This window comes from Genypterus blacodes, unplaced genomic scaffold (genome assembly GCF_046128005.1).
Source record: "Genypterus blacodes isolate CSIRO-AG114 ecotype Tasmania unplaced genomic scaffold, CSIRO-AGI_Gbla_v1 ptg000005l_1, whole genome shotgun sequence".
Taxonomy (NCBI): Eukaryota; Metazoa; Chordata; class Actinopteri; order Ophidiiformes; family Ophidiidae; genus Genypterus; species Genypterus blacodes.
Genome location: NW_027466819.1, coordinates 81,492 through 103,263, shown reverse-complemented (window position 1 = coordinate 103,263; position 21,772 = coordinate 81,492). Strand labels below are relative to the sequence as shown.

The 21,772-nt window shown below is 47.9% G+C and overlaps 1 protein-coding gene across 1 annotated transcript in view; it reads left to right on the top strand.

Annotated features, from left to right (window-relative positions):
• Nucleotides 1–3,045: 3,045 nt before the first annotated feature.
• pde1cb (phosphodiesterase 1C, calmodulin-dependent b) overlaps nt 3,046–21,772 on the top strand; it is a 36,209-nt gene continuing 17,482 nt past the window's right edge. Inside the window, exons 1-2 of the mRNA XM_076147857.1 lie at nt 3,046–3,663; nt 6,885–6,911. Of these exons, the coding sequence (XP_076003972.1) occupies nt 3,563–3,663; nt 6,885–6,911 (128 nt within the window). The 5' untranslated portion in view covers nt 3,046–3,562. The remainder of the gene's footprint in view (nt 3,664–6,884; nt 6,912–21,772) is intronic.

Genomic DNA, 21,772 nt, shown 5'->3' with positions numbered 1-21,772 from the left:
CTTGTGTGTGTGTGACACAAGCAGCTGTGTTCATTAATGGGTTGGAACATCGAGGAAAAAGTCGTCCCGGCACTCTGTGGGGTCAGAATGAGGAAGATGTCACTGAAGCTTCCTGTCTAAAGTTACGTTCTTTCTTATAAAAGTGTGTGAGCAGTCAAGTGGTTGAAGCTGGCGTATTGTAATGTCACACATGGGCGTATTCAGCTCTATATATGCTGAACAGTCCATCAGAACGGCTGGAATCTACATATAGAATGAAATCTCTCCCCCCTGATCAGTTCTGTACCCGTCTCACTCATGATGTCATGTTAGGGTTCGGGGTCATGAGGCTCCTTTTCCCAGGCATGAAAAATGTATCGCTCTATTTTAGTGCTTGAACCGGATTACCTCACTCCACCGCTCACACCTCAGCGTCTGTATGGGTGACCTTTGACCTGCGGGGGATCTCTGGAGGATACAGTAATAGAAAGCTCCCCCCCCCCCCCCCTCTCAGGTGTTTCCCCCCCCTATTGCACATAAAAACATCTTTACGCCCGGTTGCCTTCAATTTCTCCCACCCAGCCTCCCGTCTCCGACTCCATCCACAGAGAAAGAAGCAGAAATGAAGCATAGACGGGGAAATGGTATTCCGTGATAGACGACGTTCATCAAACGGCGGTCATTACGGCAAAGCCCGTTGCTCTGTTGATGCATAGATATCCTTATCGACTCGGCCCGGGGATTTAAATGAGATTTGAATTTTTCATGTACCTCCAAATGGCGGCGCCTGTTAATGTCTGGATTCCTACGTGAATACCTCAGCAGCAGAGCTTCGTCTCCGGCAGAGCTCCCTTCGTCATCGTCACCAGAATAATTCATTTTTTTTTCTCCCCAAGAGTTGATTCATTCGCCCCCCTTTTTCTCTCTCCGCACACGTGTCGCCATCGTAGTAAAACCAGGCACGTGTTTCTGTTACGCTCACATGAAAAGGACGTAACCTGCTTTGGCTCTCGCTGGGTTCGAAACTCCTTTCTGTTCTCTAACAGCTCAGTCAGACCCGTCCTGTCCTGTGTGTTACTGCAGCTCGGGCCCCAGCAAGGAAAGACTCTCATTCATCCTCCGACATATTTCCCTCTCCTCCTTTGAACCCTTGTTTCACGTCCTAACCCTGATGAATTTCCGGTGCTTTGTGCGAACGCGTGTGCCTCGTCTATTAATTATTCTCGGTATTTCCTGATTCCTTGGCAACAATGTTGTTAAATTTAGACTCGTGCAACAAAAAGGGGACCTTCTTCCACCGAAGCCCCGTCACCATCCAGCAGGCCGAATAGGCCACAGCGCTACGGCTCTCTCTCTCTCTCTCTCTCTCTCTCTCTCTCTCTCTCCCCCCCCCCCCCCCCCCGGAATGGGCTTCATTCTTCACTTGGTAATGTAATTAAAGCGTTCTCCGAGAAAATTCCGTGCGTGCCGTCGCTCCGAGCCACATCTCTCTCCCCGACGACAACATCGACGGGCGCCGTCAATCCTGCCGCAGCATTTTACGCACCAGAGAACTCGCACTCCGCTAAATATTAGTCTTTATGAATATTTACTCTTTAACTGTTTATTAATTCATCGCAGCCCGGCGTTCTGAGAGAACGGAGCGCTCGTCAGATCCACGTCAACAACGGCAATGAATGATAAATACTCTCATTAGAGTCTGAGGAGCGTTGCTTAGCTGATAAGGCTGATAGATCTGGAGTTAGAGGAGGATATGTGTTTGTTTCTGCTCTTCACGCAACCCTCCTCATCGGGGTTCTTTGCACCTAACCTTGGCCCGGCGCTCCACTTAAGCACAGACGACACGACGCACGAGTCTCTAGAGGGCGACGCTGTCAACACCCCGAGGTGACAAGCGAAGTTGCTGTCGGGCTTTGGTGTAAAAGCGACGAACCCGTGGCTTTAGTGTCTCGCGGGAGAGTGGCGTGTCTCCACACAAGAGGAGAAGCAAACACGGTGATGAAAAGTGGACATAAGAAAGGCCGGGAGAATCAGAGAGACACTGAAAGCCAAAGAGCGATGAAGTGAGACAGAAGGAGAGACGGGGGACGACGAGCGCGCCGCCTTTGAAGAGAACATCTACAGGCTTGGTGGCACTCAGACAAACCATCGCTCCTTCGTCCAAACGTCTCAGCAGATGAAAGCGGGCCGAGCTCTTTGAGGCGCCGGCCCGCCGTCACCCCTGCGGCCTGCATCAAGTAATTGAAAGAGCTGAGGGGGCTCCGCGCTGAGTCATCGACGAAAAGGTTCGGACTGGCAGGAAAAGGAGAAGACGAGCTCTAAAGTGAAGGACAACAATGAGAAGAAGAGGAAGAAGAGAAAGTAGAAGATGTAAACAAGTTGATACATGTTCAGCCTCGGTGAACTCTGAGAAGCCCACATATCATGAAACCAATATGTTTCAGCCAATATGTCTCTGTGTGTGTGTGTGTGTGTGTGTGTGTGTGTGTGTGTGTGTGTGTGTGTGTGTGTGTGTGTGTGTGTGTGTGTGTGTGTGTGTGTGTGTGTGTGTGTGTGTGTGTGTGTGTGTGTGTGTCCGACCTTATCCACTACAACATTTTTTATGATAGGTGACTGAATATACGGGGTTTGAGATTTCACTTTTCCCTCCGCTGTGACGTTTGCTTCCCAGGCTCCATTCCTGATCAAATGTAAACAAGTGTGTGAACGGGACAAAGAATGTAATGAATTAGTATGATTAAGGAGGGAGCAGGTCGTGGAGGGAAGCTGCGTCATTGTTGCAATCTGGTGTAAAAGCCTCTTACAAACATTCCCCCCCTCGCCTGTAATCCCAGGCTCTTATACCTCCAGCATCTTCTCCATCCTCACTTCCCAGCTTCTCCCACAGCTCCCTCCTCTTCTTCCTCTCCCTCCCGTCGCTCCCCCCCCCCCCCCCCCGCCTCTCTCTCTCTCTCTCCCTCTCCCTCCCTCTGGGTCCGGCAGGAGGACACAGGACACAGTGCCTCATTAGCAAACCCAGGCTCCTCCCCCCTCATTGACTGCCGGTGTTCCTCCTCCCTCCCTCTTCTGCTGGGAGCTCGGGCGCCGAGCGTTAATCCCAGATTGCACTGCCCTGCCATCCGCATCCCGTCGTTGCTGGGAGAGCATGGCATGGCTCCAGGACCCCTGTGCTCACACAGGAGAGGAGTGAGCGAATGAGAGAGGCAGAAAAGAGAGGGAGAGCGAGAGAGAGGGAAAGAGAGAGAGAGAGAAGAAAAGGTACACTTGTGCTGTTCCACGACTGTCACAGCTGTTAGAGCTCTGAGCTGCACAGAGGGCTTTTACTAACACACACACACACAAGGGAGAAGGCAGAAGGAGAGAGAGAGAGAGAAGGAAGGAAGGATGATGGTCTGTGCGTTGCAGCTGACGGCGCAGACGTGAAGAGAGAGGATCCCTCCTCACACACACACACACCCTGGGTTCCACCACAAAGCAAACTCCCTCTGCACTCAGAGCCGAGCGCCTCCCTCCCTCCCTCCACACTTTACCGGGGATTAAACTTTCTTTTCACCTCTCGACGCCGGCGTCCGGAGCTCTCAGCATGGAGTCTCCCACCAAAGAGATCGAGGAGTTTGAGAGCACGGCCCTGAAGTATCTGCTGCCCGAACAGATCGAGAAGATTTGGCTCAGGCTCCGAGGACTGTGAGTACCCAGTTTAACTGTATTTCAACAAGTGTGTGTGTGTGTGTGAGGGAGTGCTCCTTCAGCGAGTGGCGTCTGTCATGCGATTTATTTGCTTTCACGCTGTAATAGGAAACCAGAGGAGGACATGGGGAAAGAGCCCTGCTTTGTTCACCTCACCCCGGCTCTGTTTACAGTGTGTGTAAGTTTAGATATGGTGTGTGTGTGTGTGTGTGTGTTCAAAGATGGAGTGATACAAGTAGACAATCAAAAATCATCTCCCCTTTTCGGTGATTTGTTGACTTCATTGCCATCGACGACGATTCATATATTATTCTCTCTTCACCTGCAAATCCAAACCTCACACCTGTTGTCCGACAAGATGGACGGCTGCAGCTGTGGACAGAGTGGATGGATGTGTGTGTGCGTGTGTGTGCGTGGTGTGACTCAGTGGGTGTGAGGAGGATCTCTCTCTCTCTCTCTCTTTTCTCCCTCGCCTTCTCACCTGTCACTCATCGGCTGCTTTGCTATTTTTAATTGAAAGCAAAACAAAAATCCGCCGCCGCTCAACGCGTTCCACTTCCTGCCTCGCTCCCTCCTTGCACGGATACCTCCCTTCACCCCCGCTTACTTAGAAATATATTACACTGCATAGCAACCAATCAACACCCGCGCTGACCTCTCACCCGGCGATGAGCCACAGACCAGAGGAAGTGAGAATGATTTCTTCCTCCGATGTGATTTCATCTCATCGCTCTCCGTCTGCGGGGAGAGGAGAGGAGGGGAGAGGGAGAGAAGAGGGAGAAGTCGGCTGTTAATCCTGCGGGTGTGAATCAAACGCAGCAAAGATGAAGACTGCAGGAGTGAATGAAGCATGGGGCAGTTCATCCATCACTCCTCTCCTCTCCTCCTCTCCTCCTCTCCATGAAAAGTTCACATCACTCCACATTAGTATCAGCCGTGTTTGTGTCACGACCCGGCCTATCGCTCTGTTCCTCTGCTCTCTTCGTGTGTGTGTGTGTGTGTGTGAGAGACCCGATGTGTTGACACGTCGTCCCCACATCGTTCTGACAGATTCATCGTCTCTCCCGTTTCGGTCACCGTCTTAATAAAGCCTCCTCCCCTCCTCTCCTCTCCCCTCCCCTCCTCCATCATCTGCCTCTCTTTGGATGTTTGATGCACGGCGGTGGATCCCACTGAGCGTAAACGGGCCCGGACACCCTTTTCATGGCGGTGCTGCGGTCCGACGCTGCTGCTGGAAGAACTCCTGTTGCGTGTCAGAGATCACATCAGCCTTTAATCTCACAAAGAGCTTCGGTCTGGAGGGAGGGAGAGGGAGAGAGAGAGAGAGAGCTCCTACTGACAGGCAGCCCCCACAGCTGTTGACTACACACACACACACACACACACACACACACTTTGTGATGTATGTTGTAGTGTGTGTATGTGTGTGTGGTGGCTTGCTTGCTGACATTTATGTGCTGGCAGCTTATCCTAGGAGATTTGTTTGGCAGCTGTGTGATTTTGTGTGTGTGTGTGTGTGTGTGTGTGTGTGTGTGTTGGCGATCACAGCGCTCGCCCTGGCAAAGTGTACTCCAGCAAGAGCACCAATCATCCGGAGAGAGAGAGGGAGAGGGAGAGAGGGGGGGAGAGAGAGAGGCAGCGTTTTGATTTCCTCCGTTCTTTCATCAACGTCGTTGTCCAAAGCGCGGCGACATCCGCCGATCAAAGTCGGGGGCCGCACGTTCCTCTGACAAGCGGTCCGTCCGATTGTTAGCGGGCTGAACGGACTCCAGTGGGATTCCCATGAAGAGACACCGGGCCTCTCTGGGTGTCGCAGGGGCTGATGAATGGAAATCAATGAATTGTTGAATCACTTGATCAACCAGCTCATCTCACAGAGCTCTAAAGAGAAGGGCAGGTTAGAATACATTATAATATTTCAAACAGGTTGTGTGGTTGATCTTTACAGCAGAGGCAGCCGTGCAGTTTGTTGTCATGCGAGTCACAGAGTTAACTCCTTAGAAAGGTTCTGTTTTAATTAATAACTTTGTTGCCGTCGTCATAGAAATCCTCGACTCAGAGCCTCATTATGCTCCGACCAGCGCCGTAAAGCTTTCTAATTAGACACACACACACACACACACACGCAGAAGTCAGGCAGGCAGGCAAACAGAGGGGGATACGGGTCAGATCCTGTCGTTTGTTTTGTTCCCTCCCTCGGTATCTCAGAGCACCTTCCTCCTCTTCCTCCGCTCTGAGATTCCCTCGGCCCCGTCCGTCTAGTTTCGAATCACCTAATGGACCCCCGGGGTGATTTACTGTATCTGGGCGGCAGGAGTTTGGCTCCCGTCCAATCCTTTCTTCCTCGCCCTGACGTCACTGTGCGAGCTTGCAGTTTCAGGCCCAGAATCAAATGAAGGGAAGTGCTGCGAATTCTGCCTGACCAGAATTTCAATTTGTTTTCTGCTGTTGTATGGCAGAGCGCCCGAGTGTATAAGTGTGTGTGTGTGTGTGTAGGTGAGTGGAATTTTAGAGCCGCGCCATCTCATTGTGTGTGTGTGTGTGTGTGTGTGTGTGTGTGTGTGTGTGTGTGTGTGTGTGTGTGTGTGTGTGTGTGTGTGTGTGTGTGTGTGTGTGTGTGTGTGTGTGTGTGTGTGTGTGTGTGTGTGTGTGTGTGTGTGTGTGTGTGTGTGTGTGTGTGTGTGTGTGTGTGTGTGTGTGTTCCAGTCTAAATGTTAGAGTAAGTGAAAGTGTGTTTTAATGTGATCTATGTACATTTGGTTATGTGTTGTGTAAGTGTGTGTGTGTTTATGTGTGTAGTAGTCAGGTAGGTGGGAAAATCAGGGGGCGGCGTGTGTGTGTATGTTTTTTTGCATTTCATTACACCTCTCTTAAATCCCTCATCTGCATAAGTGTGTGTGTGTGTGTTTGTGTGAAAACGACCAAACACGACGACTCAGTCTGACTTCATCCTTCCCTTAAAAAACAAAGAAAAGAAGGAAGACAGAAAAGAAAAGGAAGGAAAAAAGGAAACGTCCACCGCTTCTGAAGACAATTTAACCCAGAGTGTCCTCATGCTGCTGCTGCTGCGTCCCCCCTGGAGACATGTCCCTCTGTCCCCCCTCTCACTTGTGTCTTCCCATGTCAAAAACGTCAAAATGAACCTCATACTTTCTTTCCGTCCAGACTAACATTTGAATTGACGCTCCCACTATCTGTGTGGTTTCTCTTTCTGGCAGGCGGAAATACAAGAAGACGTCCCAGAGGTAAGAGTCCACCAGGGATTTGGACCACCTCCTCTTCCTCCTCCTCCTCCTCCTCCTCCACCCCCCATCCATCCTTACACATCCTTCTCTTCCTCCTCCTCCTCCTCCTCCTCCTCCTCTTCCTCCCTTGTTTCTGGACCTCCTCCCGCTCCTTCTCCCACTCACCTTACATTGCTGGATTTCTTCCAACTCCCACTTTTTTGTTTCTTTGTGTTCTGCTTCCCTGTCGCTCATGTCGCAAAGCACTTTTTATAATTCTCTAACTCTGAATAAAAGTTACTGGAATTATGATGATTATTGTGAGTTTGATCATTATTATGCCTGCCCTGCAAACTCCCATCACCCCCAAACCCACCCACCCACATACGCACACACACACACACCTTGCGATGCTTACTCCTTCCTCCCGTCTCTCTCTCTCTCTCTCTCTCTCTCTCTCTCGCTCTCTCTCTCTGTGTCGTCTCCTTCTCAGTCAGTTCATCATTGTTATTAGCAGATAAGTGGCGTCCTGTCGCAGGAGTCGACGTGACGACAAAAAAATTGCGTGGAAAACGGCGGCGTAGCGAAGAACGTAAACGCCTGATGAAGACCTCGCATGACATGTTATCTATTACAGGATGAAAGCCTCATTTGTTTGGCCCTGCAGGAGACGCTCAGGGGAAATCAGGCCCCTCTATTGACTACACACACACACACACACACACCCAGGCTGGAATCTATCAGTTGCTGCCGGATGAGGGGATGATGTAAACTTCAATAGATTTGTTAAGAGTGTTCCTGCGTAGATCTCTAAAGTCATAACAACGTATTTCACGCTTTCCTCATTTCTGTACTGCTAAACATCTTCATAAGAGGAGAAAAAGCACTTTGACTCATTTCTCTTCCTTTCCCATCTGATTCCAGCTCGAGCAATTCCTCTCTCACTCGCCGCCGTAATCTTGGACAAATCCTTCGACAAACAATGACAACTCAGTCAATCGTAACCGCTAAAAAAGAGGCAAAGCCGAAAAGAAAGATAGATCCCATTTTCATTGCAGTCTGATGCTCTTTCACAGCTTTTTTTTACTCAGTTTGATGCTGTGCTGATGTGCTTATAGGCACAGTATGAGGTCGCATGGAGAGGCATGGAGCTATAGCTGATTCTCTCTCTCTCTCTCTCTTCCCCTCTCTCTCTCTCTCCCTCTCTCTCTCTCTCTCTCCGTTGGGTGGGTAGGTGGGTGGGTGAGTTCCTGTGCGGGGGAGCGATGTGATTGACAGCTCCATATGTGTCTATGTAATTATGGCTGGGCTAATTGGCAGAGAGGAACACTGGGACTTTGTCATTACTGACACACCAGGACAACCCCTCACACACGCAGATGGGGGGGGGGGGAGATAGCCCTCCTCACAGAGGGAGGGATGGAGGGATGGGAGAGAGACGTGTGCGTAGAAGAAGAGACTTGGGGAAAGAGAGAGAGAGATGGGATTAAGGTTAGAAAGAAAGAAGGATAGTCTTGCGTATGCTTTTGTTTTGTGTTTGTGTAGAGGGGGTGGTCGCCGGGAAACAGCTTTCACTAAACGGCGCAACAGTTGTTAGTATCCATGGTTGTTATTTTTGTTTTGAATATTCGGCAGTGTGAAAATCTGCATAAATCAAAACATTTTGGAATAAATCTGGGAGATTTATTTCCCCATATGTCACAAGAAACTCACTTTGTGTTGGTTTGGTGCAGAGTGTATAGACGGTGGTGGTTGGCGGGATGTTTGGGACGTCTGCCAGCCTTCTTCTTCTCTTTCTCCATCAGCTCAGTTGATTCACAGCTCGGTTGCAGTGATTTGCTCCCGCCCCCCGACTTTGACGTGATGGTGCTGGATCTTTATAGGGCTGATGGGACCTGGATTGATGTCCATGTATCTCACAGGGGCCCAGAATCTCGTGACAAGATCAGTGGCTCTGCTGGCACCACACACACACACACACACACACACACACGGGTGTTAACGGGGGCAGACTGTGCTCATTGAAAGCAACAAAAAAACCACAGGTACCGCTGGCAGGGAAGTTCGGTGACGGCTGCCAAAGTCAAAGACGTTTTTGATGATGTTCAGTTAAAAACAAAACACAATGAGCCTGAGCCGTTGTGTCGCATCTCTGCTGGGCGATGCAGGATGTGTCTGTGTCGCTCTGCCAGCAACACAAACACAAAGACGAGCAAAGAACGAGGCTTTCTGGTGTATTTACAAAGAAGGCATTAATCACCAAAGCACATCCTCTTTAAGTGATCTCTCACCATCAAAGCAACAAATAGACGACTTATTGAACGTGCGTGCGTTTGTGATCTTTGACAGGCGAACGCTGAAACAAGCTTTTACTTCTTCATCTTGTAAATATGCTCCATTGTTCACTTCTTGTAGTCCAGCTCTTAAAAGGTTAAAGTGTTTTTTTGCCTTCAGATCTAGGCAGACCTCCAGTCTGAAATGGCATTATGCGGTTAGTGCAGCTACAAAATCTGTGTGTGTGTGTCTGTGTGTGTGCTTGGGTCTGTGTTTGTCCAGATTGTAGCCTTGGACGCTAAGCCGGGCCTACAGTCGCCGTTTTCAGTGCCTTAATGACTCAGGGCACTCAGGCATCTACAGTCTGGACTCTTTTCTTCAGTGTTGGCTCCTGGAGACACACACACACACACTTCATGTATGTTTGTAAAAGCTGTTAATATTTGGGCCGGTGTTTAACTCTTAGAACTGATTTTGAAATGTAAACACTAGGCGGTGGGGTCTGTGTGTGTCTGTGTGTGAAGCTTCATCTACATGACAGGAAATAATTGCGTCTCGTCTCCGAAGGCAGCACTTGATTGATTGATTGAGCTAGCGATCTCTCGGAAACACAGTGCGCAGTCACTTGATTAGCGGTGATTTACGAGCAAAAAATGTGTCTGGAATAGCAGAAAAGAAGACGTGGAAGTTCAAAATTGCCACTTTAGAACTGGAAAAGTGCTCTCAAGTATAATTAGGGGGGGAGAGAAAGTTCTAAATGAAAGGTTTGTACTGTGGGAGTCTGGTCCTGATGTGAACATATCTGTGTGGAAAACAGGATTTGAATCAGAACCTGAGAGAAATGGAAGAAAATGTAGAATAGCACAGAGAGGGAAAGAAAGAAAGAAAGAAAGAGATGCACATCATGGTGAGAAAATGGAACTGTTTGCTTAATGTCCGTAATCAGAGAGCAGATTTTTCCAGGCGTTGGCTCGGTCCAGCAGCCCATTAGAAGCCATTACCCAAACCTCTGTCTCTGCTTTCTGTGGCCGGGAGCCATTTGTCACCACAGCTATTGGACTATTTATTGGAGGTTCATTCATTTGCAAATACAACAACGCAATACATACTGCTGGTTTCACGTTTATTTGGTCGCTGGAACAAATGCGACCTCGTCTTTTGACCAATGGGGAGCGGATTTGCGATGATTGACTCATCTGATCAATTAAAGCTGCATTGTGAAGCGTAAAGGTCACCTCAGCACCGCCTCCATTAATACTGCAGTACGGATTATGACTCCAAATGAAGGTAAATGTGTAACAACAGGAATAATTAGTGTCATTATTACCTACCTGCTAATGAGTTTCTGCAGCTCTTGGTTTGTTGTACAAGCAAAGCCCAACTGAGTGGCAGCAGCGTTCTTTTCTTTGGTCTTATTCTTTGTTTGAACTTGTAGTCAAACGTCGTACCAGTTTTCTTTGGCTGCCTCTCAAAGCGTCACAGTATTTGAGCGTATCAAAGGTTTTAATGAAAGTGTTTACTGGTCTGGATCTTAGTTTTATATTTTTGCTTTGTTGTTTCTTTGCTCCCTTTGCTTTCTTAATTTCCCGCTTCCACACTTCCCTCCCCTTCTGGCCTCCTTCCACTCCAATCGCCCCCTTTCTCTCTCTCTCTCTCTCACTACCTGATCATTAGAGGGGTAATTGCCCAGCTCTAAAGGAATCTCCAAGCCCGGGCTAATTACATTCTTCTCACCGGATAGTTTTTCCTTTTTCTTCCCCTCCGCTCCGCTTCACATCGGGCGCCTCTCTCTTTCTTTTCACTCACTTAGCATGATTCACACTTTCTTAACCACACAGGTGCCCAAAGTTTCCTTTCACCTTTTTCTTTGCATCATTACCATTTGCACACACAGATACACATTCAGTCACGTGTAGTGCATTCAAACGCACACGCACACACGCACACACACACACAGTTTGCTCCAACCACCTGGTTACATACTGAGGTGTGAAGGATTTAGCATTCAGGCTAAATAACACCCCTGAGACATTTCACAATGAGTCAGAGCCAAAGTGATCCCTCCAAACAGACGTCACATAGAGGAGGGATGCACATGCGACCCCGCGTTGCCTTCTGGATCATTTTTATCCTCATCGCCCTCCATCTCAAAGTGTTTGAGCTCTCGATTTCCGTCCTGGAGATTGATTAGCGCTCCTAAATGACGAGCTTAGGTCTACAGCAGAGATGAGGACGCTTACTTTGCCTGCTGAAGATAATATCGCAGATTTGTGGTGTAGATTGGTGAACGGAGAGAGAAATGCAATGTGTAACTACTTTATTAAGGTGGAGAGAAAGTGTGTGTGTGTAGAGTCTGGCAGCCATATCTGTATCTATTTGTTTGTCTGTGTTTATGCTAACATTCGGTCACGTCTCACTTTATCACCATGGTGGAAAGAGATGAGAGGAGTGAATACCCAGGGAGAGGAGCTCTTTACTTTAATACGTTGCTTTTCTTTTTACTGATATCTACATAAACCCTCTTGTGTTACCCTGTTGGATGGTTTTATCACATTTCCTTCGGTCTCCAGTTGTCCATATGCTCCTGACTGCAGACTGGAATGAACCCTGAACATACAAACCTCTCTATCACCTTGCATGTATCTGGTAATATAGGTTCAGATTCAGCTTCAAAACTGTGTTCCACTCCAAATGTGTCAACTCAACTCAAAGTAGCCTAAATCACATTACCACATCGTTCTATTGTGCCCTCATTGTGCTTCCTCCTTGTTTGTTTTCCGCTAACACTGGAGAAAAACATGTCCAGCTCTAAAGTCAAATGTAAACCTGCTCTCTCTTGGTTCTCTGCCACTTGGATCCGACCCAAGTGGATCATTTCCTGATTAGCGTTGCTGCTCGGCTGGAACATAAACACTGGACAGTGAGGGATTTGGCTCCGTAAAGAGAAATACGTTGTTTATCTCGCGGTCGAAGCCTCGTTCGTCAAAACCTGATTAATGGACCACTTTGGGTGTGTGTGCTCCCCCCCCCCCCCCCTCTCTCTCTCTCTCTCGCCCTGTGTGTGTGTGTCTATGAGCTTTCAGGTATTAATGCTACCTGCTTCAGTAGCTTTGTCACGATACACAAACGCTCTTACAAAATGCGAGTGTGTGTGTTTAAAAACACTTTTTTGGATGCCAGTAAAAGTAGAAGAGGAATGCTGGGAATCACAGCGGTGACGCAGTCCGGACGCTGTTTTCTGTCTCGGCGTCTTCGCTCTCATTTGGACGTGCTGAACTAAACATCCTCTCCGGAAAATAAATAGTAGCAGCTTGAAGGCGTCGTTAGAGCTCCAGACAGCTGCACGCTCTCATCTATACGTCTCCTGTATATACGTATGTGTGTGAGGGATTGTGTTAGTCGCACATAATGTACACTTCAGTTGAGCCCGACACACTGAGGTCACCACTTTATTAGGGACTCCTTGCAGAATAATGTTCCGTTTTTGTCCGGACTCTGATCTGTGGTGATTGGTTATTGTAATTTGCCGTTGTAATCATGAAGTAAAGTGTAGCAGTGGAGATAAGACGCACACGCTAAGCTGCAGCCAGCTCATTTCTCGCATGAATGACAAAAGCAGGCAGGAGGGTTCTGTCCTATGGATTAGAGTTATGAAAGACAGGACGTGACTTATGTGTAATCATTACATTAATGGGAAATACTGTCATGTCTGAAGTAACGAGGTCATCCTCCTTTACTATGGCAACAACACGTCACCTCATGTTCTTAAAGGGACAGCACCTTACAAAGACTGTTTTCACTCTCTGTGCACAGTGGTGCTGAAGCAAGGGAGGGTGGACATGGGGGTAATGTCTTTCAGATAGTGGCTGATTGGATTTGTGTTGATTGAATACACAACGTAAAGGGAAAGGCGTGTTGTGCGTTCCTGCAGCAGAGCCTATAGAGCAGATAGATGAAATGACATGTATGTGTTTCTCTTATGTGTTCCCTTTGGTCACATATATGTACCAAACAGGAAATGCTTCTCAGTCCAACAATACATAACATACTGTTGAATGGATGTCATTACATCACTGGCAAGAGGGGGGAGAGGGGGGGGGTAATGCATTCAATGTGAGGCCTTTGATCTTCCCCAAGAGAAACCTACACACACGTCTTTTTAGAAGAAGTACAATGTGTGTGTGTGTGTGTGTGTGCGCGGAAATAACACACTTCATTAGCCTTACGCCCCCCCCCCCCCATATACGCACACACACACACACACACACACACAGAGACACACACACACACACACACACACACACACACACACACACACACACACACACACACACACACACACACACACACACACACACACACACACACACACTCTCCCCAGTCCAACAATCTGAAGTGGCTTTTTAGAGCAGCAGCAGCAAAGACATGAAGATGGAGTGTGGTTTCCTGTGAGCTCATCAATCCTCTCGTCTCCACATCCACGCCATTTTGTCCCCGCAGCACATAATGAAGTTTAATTGAGGAATAAATGGAATGCTAATTTGGACGACCCAGGGTTTGATGGAGACTCATTGTTACTCCAGGCAACGCAGGGAGTTTTTTGGGGGGAGATTTTTGTTTATCTTTGTCGGACCAGGAGTCAGTTTGAATGTGTGTGTGAGTGTGCGAGTGTGTGTGTGAGAAGAAATGTGATACGGTGTTCAATTATTGAAATAGTAATAAAAAAACGGAATATTTAACCTGAGAGCCTCGTAGTTTCATGATATTTGAGGATTTTGAAGCCAAACCTGAAGCGGCTGGCTTTGTGTGATTCATATCTCACCAGGAGCCAATATTGGATTCAAAACACTGAAATGCTGCGTCTGTGTGTGTGTGTGTGTGTGTGTGTGTGTGGCACCGCGACTGTTATGAGTTATTGTCCACCGAGCATAAAGGCTGATACAAGGTTGTTTTTTCTGTGTGTGTGTGTGTGTGTGTGTTTAGGGGTTGTATGCAGTGGCCGTTGCCAAGTAGACTGCACTCTGTTGTCCTTGTTTGTCCTCAGGTTATCATCTCTCACCCCGCTGCAACACTTCTCGGCTTCTATCGATCGACCTGTGTGGTTGTGGTTTCGCGCGCTCGTGTGTGTTTGTGTGTGCATACGGAAGTAGGACAGACAGGGAGAAAGCAGGAGATCTGGTCTCCTCTCTCTCTCGTCCCTGTGTTTTATAATTAATCAGCATCGTTCTCACCACACACACAGTATTTGGCTTTTATCTTTGTGTACCTGACCTTTGAACTCCACAGTAATAATCTCTAATAGTCTGGAGTGTTACGCTGTGTGTTATTATGTGTGCTCAGGGTGAGAGTCGGCCACCTAATCCAATTGAAAGCACTATTCTCTCTTCCTCCGTCCGTTTCATTGAGTTAAATGTCTGACCTGTGTGTGTGTGTCTGAAGTCTCTTGTGCCATCCCCCCTTTTGTCCCTGGGTCGTCTTTTGTCTCCGCCGCGATAACACTCATTGTTGACATCAGCGACTAAAGGACAGGCAAAGTCGATCTGGAACATTCTACTGCATGCTGTAATCATTCTCTAACTCACATTTCTGTATGTAGTTGCCTTTCCTATTTCTATTTTCTCATTTCTAACACAGTAAATGGAAACATCAGGCATCTCAAACACTAAATTGTGCTTTTCTCTGCCTTCTCTCAGCTCCCTTTGCTTGTGCCACAGCTTGACTGAACATATTCTGAGGAGTTGATAGTGTTAAAGGCAAACAGTTTGGCAAGCGATGGCGTCTCGCTGCAGTTTGGAGCCACCAGTGGGCAGCGGCTGCCAAGGGTAGTTTGATTAATACACTGCCATGTGGAACTTCCTGCACATACCAGCGAGACGACGGAGCGTGTGGTCCTCGGGCTCCACGTATGACGCAATAATGTCTTGACTGACCCTGAAGGACACCTCTGGCGTCCATAGAGGGACATTAGTGGACGTAACAAAGTGTAGCTATTGGCTTTGTTGCGAATGAGACGCAGCTCCTCCTCCTGTGTCATCTCTTTGTCTTCACAGAGGAGAACGGTTTTGTTCCATATTATGCATTTCAGACTTGGATCAAACCTCCTCCTGCTTCATTCTCGTTCTCACATCCTCATGAACCTTTTGATCGATCCCACTGCTCGCCGCTACAACACCCTCTGTTCCAAAGGACGGTCTGACTTAATTGAATCTAATCTACAATGCACGGAGGAAATGACCGCACATCTAATTGGGGGCCTGCACAAAGGCACATCAGCGCTTGTTATCTCCCTCTCCCCTCCTCCCTCCCTCTCTCTCTCTCCCTCTCTCCTCGTCTGACATGCGGCCTAACGGCTCCTGCTCATTCGCTGCCAGGTCGCCGGCTGTAATTGTGTTTTGGAACGGCTCCTCTAAGTCTTCTTCTTCTCCGCGTCCCGCAGCTCCTCGCGCGTCTCAATCGCGCCCTGTATCGCTCTTCACTCTTTACAAAGCTCGCCTGTCGTCCTCACTCCGTCGGTCCCGCGCCGGCTCAGCAGGTTGGACCAAATCCACGTTCAGATCATTAGCCTAGCGGTAGCATTCTGGCAATGGGAGGCTTTCGCCTGCTGCTTTGGCTGCTAGCGTGGTGCAAGATAATCAGGGCTGGAAATCGTCCCTAAAAATAACATCAGATGGAGGCAGCCAGAGTTTTGCTGGCGTCGGAGCTATTCTTAGATCATTAAAAAGTTCACAGAGTAATTAAATGTAATTGTAGAACATGAGTAGGAAGTGTTGTGACTCCAGGGGACAGCTTTATTTACCCTTAATTTGTTCTGGGGTTTATGGAGCACACACACACACACGCTCCCTTTTCACAGACACTTTGCTTAATATTCATATCATTATATACACACACACACACACACACACACACACACAGACACACACACACACACACACAGACACTGCTTCGGGTAGGTGCCTGGTAAAGCCATAGTTTTTCTGCTGTTGGCCGCTGAGCAACATTAATAAAGCAGCTTGGGGTTAAATGATTTGCTCAAGGGCATGCGGGCGCTGTTTTTTTGGAGGGAGGAGCTTGTTACTTTTTTCCATTTTCTGATTCGTGAGGCCGTTGCAGGGATTTGAAGGCAGCGAAACGTGAATTTGCGTATTTACTTCAGCTAAGTCTTCGCTGCACTCCCTTCCCTCCAGCTTAGCTTGTGTGTGTGTGTGTGTGTGTGTGTGTGTGTGTGTGTGTGTGTGTGTGTGTGTGTGTGTGTGTGTGTGTGTGTGTGTGTGTGTGTGTGTGTGTGTGTGTGTGTGTGTGTGTGTGAGAGAGATGGAAAGCTTTTTTTTTTTTTTTCCCCCTTACCTTTATCCTGCATGACTCATCTGACACACATGGGACTCCTCTGACCTTTAGAAGTCTGCTTTGATCTTATTAGATTGTTGTAATTGAATTATTGGCATTTAAGGACCCAGACATGAACTGGAGTCGGTGCTGGAAAACACTGAATGTGAAGGTGAGACACAAACAAACACACACAGCCTCTGAATACATGAAGTATATATGAGGTATTTACTATAGAGTGTGTTTAAATGCACTTTTACAGGTAATTTGAAGTAAAACCAAACAATAAGCACATGGGAGGTTCAGATAAAGAAGCATTCTATTGGTCAGACACCTTGGTACCACACACACACACACACACTCCCTCTGCCTCTCTCTCCTCCGGCTCTGTCCCCGATTCAGGATGCAGCAAGTTTTAATCTCCGAATGACATAATTCCTACAAATCACTACACGTCGGGGATTATATTCCAGCGGTGATGAAACATGTCGTCACGCCAGAGATTGTGTTTGTGGGGACAGATAGCAGCACAGAAGGTCACCGAAGAGGATCTGTGCGGCAGATTACAGATGTTTGTTTTGTTTTTACAGCGTTTTGTTTGAATTCCAACGTGTCAAATCCCTCAGGACGCGAACTCGAACCTCTTACTTCGTAGATATCACCGAACAGTTCTTCAGTTTGAAGCACTGGGGAGCGTCTGTGTCCCCCGCTGATCTGCGATGTCATTGAAATGCAGCTGGGTTCGGTTTGTATCAGGCCACCCAGCTTTGATCACACACACATACACGCGCACACACACACTTTTCTGAAGCGTCTGCCTCGCCCTTGTCAGACTCCAGTTGGTGTGCGGCGGCGGAGTGGCGGCGGTTTTGATGGAGACGCTTCACTCCGCTGGCTCTGCTAATCAAGTATAACAGCATGAATAACACAAACGTATTATCTGAGAGTCGGCGCAGCGTTCTTATTATTCATGCAAATCTGAACATGTTGCTTTGGAATTGGGTTTTTCGAGGTTTTGTCGACTCCACACTGAAGCCTGTTAACTGTCAGCTTCAGTAAATTAAAGATAGGAGTACAAAACAAGTGCTGCAGTATAGATTTGCAGTATTGTTTATTATTCTATCCCCTTGTTTGCGAGACGTGACGGCTTCCCGTGTGTGTCCGTCTCGTACCAGCAGACTGGCAGTGACCCACTTCTTTACTGGTGGGGTTCAGGTGTTGACACTCGTATCGCCGTCGGGTCCTCCTCCTGCTGCTGCCACTTCACTCAGCTTCAGGCGCGGCGACGTGTTGCATCCAGCTTCACCGAATAAATATCAAACTGATGTCAGCGGGAAAGCTTTTTATTTTTTTTCCACGCCGCCACCGGGGTTATTAAAGCAAAAGGCGCACAATTGCACAGCCATTACCGAGCCCATTAAATCCTTAATTATGCGAGGCTGCGGTGGAGTCGATGTTCCAGTGAGCTCACGTTTTTGAAACCATAAGTTCATTTGCTTCCATTTGACCTTTTCTCTCCGCTTCCTGCTTTTCCTCCTCTGCCATTTAATGGGCTGAGTAATGAAAGGAGGACGGTATTAATCGACTGTTTTCCCAGCTTTTCAGGCGTCCTGTGTGTGTGCGTGTGCGTGTGTGTGTGTGTTTGCTGCCAGTGACCTACTGGAAGAAGCGCAGTAGAGGAAGCAGCCACTTTATGAAGCAATAAACATCTCCTATCCTCTCAGGTTCAGGTTTTGGCAGATGGTTCTACTGTAGATGGAAAGGAAATGGTGGTGTTGACGAATCCACCCGAGTCTGAAAGCCCTGCTGGTTGCCCCTAAATACCACATTGCTTTGAATGCAGCTGCACCAACGTGTCTTTAACCATCGACCATGTGCCTCCGACGCCGCCACCCCTCAGAATGCTGCACTTTTGCTAATGCTGGTCGAGACGCTGGCTTGAAGTCGACCAATCAATCACAGCTTCTAATTAGAGGAGTGGAGCTGCATGCAGGAATCAAACAGGGAGGGAGGGAAGCCTTTACTAATGTTATAGGTGATAGAATTTCACTCCACGCCGAGTCATTCTACAGGAATTGCTGTTTCTTACAATCAAGTCTGCTGGGGATTCATTACCTGGAAAGAGTTTTCCTCTGGCCAGTGTGCAGCAGCGCCCACAGAACACCAACACACTCGCTCATCTTGTTAAAATACCGTCAAAAAAAGATACAGTGCACAGAAAATGTACACACACACACACACACACACATTGATGTCCCTGCTGGCGGCCATTGTGCCTGTGTGCCGATTTACTGAGTCCTTTTAAGCTGTTTGCTTTGTTTTGTTTCCCTTCAGGACAAATGACTTCCTCCAGCTCATAAATCGGTCGCTGGGATTATAGGAAATGTAATTTGGATTTACAAAGGCTTTGGAATCTTGCCGACACAGCAGAAACACGCAGAATACTGTAGAGGCACCTGCGCTGTAACGTGACCAGAACAGCACACAGGTCAGGACTCCACACGGGGCAAAGACCGCATGACTGATGAGTCACAGCCGGATCCATTAAGATGGCATCTTTATTAGAGGGATGTTGTGTTTGTCTGTAGGTCCTTGATCAAGACGTCCTGTTCTGCTCCCAGCACCTTCACCTTATTATTACAGGAGGTTGAATGATGATTCTGGGTGATGCGCTCTGAATTTACGGTGTTTTGTTTCCCATGGCGCCCCGAATAATGTACGAGTGAAGTGGCGCCGTAAAAGCCCGCATGGGAGATGAAAGCCCGGACGGTTTAAAATGATGACTCGCTGTTGCCAAAGTAGTCTATTGTCTCTTATTCTCCCCCCCTGCGGCGTGGCGGGCCGCAATATTTGCTGAGGTAGCTTTCTCTGTGGCTGTAATGGGTCTTTACGGCCGTGTGGTCGGCGAGAGATACGGGCGCCACGTGAGGGAGGAGATACGACAGGAGCGTCAAGGCTGATAGATGAGGAGGAGGAGGAGAAGCGACAACAATGACGCCGGCAAACGCCACGTCCAAAAGCTTTCAAAGCAGGCAACAACACGGAGAGCAAAGAGTAAATCCAACACCTAAACGTGTCGAAGGAAGAAAGATGGCGCACTTTGGAAGATGGAAACAAACCTCCCTCGCTGTTATGCAATTTATTACAACTAACAGAATGGCAACAACGCTCAAGTTCCTCATGGTGATCGCAGTTTTAGATGCCGGAACAATCAAGCGGCTCGGCATGACAGCTGACAGCAGCCGTGCACGCTTTCATCAGGAGATCCTCCTCTAGTTTCATTTGGTTCTAGTGTGTTGTGTTGTTGATGCGGCTGTGTGAATCTGCATGACAGCAAAGAGAACAATAATACACCAAATACTCTGCCCGCTCCCCTGATTTATAGAGGGGGGACAGCTCTGTGTAATAAGCCCACTTCTCCCAGGACATCCGTCTCACTGTCAGGGCAGGAGCGGACAAATCCTCTGCAAATGGCAGCAAAAGAGTAAACGGTTTAAAAAATGTTTGACTTTCATAACCGGCGTGAGCAAAACCCCCGCGTCGCTCGGTTGATGTTTACCAAAGCGAGCGGGTTGGAGTCTAAAGGTTCACTCCCGGCGACACGGCCAGCCAGGATCTGGAACCGGAGGCTCGGGCTGCCCTCCTTTTGTCCTTCACGGGCCACTTTAGATAAAACTGTTTGACTTTTCCCCCCTCCGGTCCTGTCAGATAAGAATGTTTGAATCAGACACAGCTTCACCTCAGGCTGCTGTTTTGTGTGCACAGGAAGTCCAACTCTAACTTTTAAAGCAGCTGCTCTTGTTCATTGTTCGTTAAGGTTCATAATGATATGGATAATTTTTTTTTTTTTTACAGTATTCCTAACAAAGGATCTCTCTCTCTCGTAACGCTTTTAGATATTTCCTCTCCCCCTTCCTGTGTGATTTGATTGGCAGACATTGACACGAGTGGGCCGCATTCAGCCAACCACTGATCTTTTCTTTTTTTTTTAAGGTTTCTCCTGTCGCCTGCGATTCTTGTCACATCTGTCATTTGCAGCCACCCACGGGAGAGGCTTTGTTTAGAGCAGATAACAGAACTTTTACCAGGGATGTTAAGAATAACAGCCTGCTTGCTTTTTGCATTGTTTGTAATCTTAATTAGTATCATCGTCAACAGCAGGAAAACACTGGAAGCATTATTCCCTTCATTGGAGTAAAATCTAAGCTTTAACCTGCGTGTTAACGGAATGAATGAGAAGCATTTCAACTCTAAACTGTTAATTTTCATTTTAATTTGATCAGATGGCGACACCAGGTGATGCTGAAATGTTCAAATCCCAATGCTCAAACTTCTGCTTCAGTCAGAGCTGCAGGATTGGCGGTACCGGCGGCTGAACTGTGTCATCTTGTTTTCGCAGGCTTTGTTTTCCCTCATCAGCCCAGCGTGTGTGTGTGTGTGTGTTCTCTGAAAGCATGCTAATCTCCCTGGGTGATTACATTGACCCAGGCCATTGATTACACACCATCTAAGATCGAACGCCATCGGCACGCGGTGAAGGCGATGGCTTCATGTTTTAAATCGCGGCCGCCCCGGCAACAACCCCGACAACGGCTTTGGCTGCTGAGTGGTAAACAGGTTGTGACAGCTGCTGCAAATCAGAGACGCACCTGTTTTTTTAATGAGCTGCAAGAGACGAGGGTTTAATCAATGCTTTGTGAAGACGTTCAGAGATTAAACAAAAAGAAAAAGTAAGAGGCTTGCAAAGAAGCCGCGGCTCGGTTTCTCTCATCTGCCGTTTGAGTTCACTTTCTTTCTCTGTCACTTCTGGCTGTCACCACGGCGGCGGTGCAGAGGTGGAGTGTCGGCGCTCTCAGATAATACGCTGCAGGCGGCTCTGATTTGACATCAAATTACTTCGGCCTTTTCATTTTTCCAGCCCATTCTTCTATCTCAGCAGGTCAGCCAGGGCCAAAAGGAATCTGAGGCAGCAACAATGGAGTTGGAAAAGACTCTCAACCTGAATTCCAGTGCTAATCTCCCCCTGTGTTGACCCTTATGATGGGAAACAAATAAAGCTCTTATTTTCAGATACAGATGCTGGAGACAGCTGGAGGTTCTTCCCTTTTCTGGCAGTGCTATTATCTGTTTAACCAGGCTCAGGATTTAGGACTTTATGGGTTAAATATGATGGAATTTCACATTTAAAAACAAGTGAATACCTCATTCTTCGGGATTGATGTGCCATTTTCTACGATGAGCTATCTTCAAGTGCTGCACCCTGCTGGTTAGAGCTCTGCCAA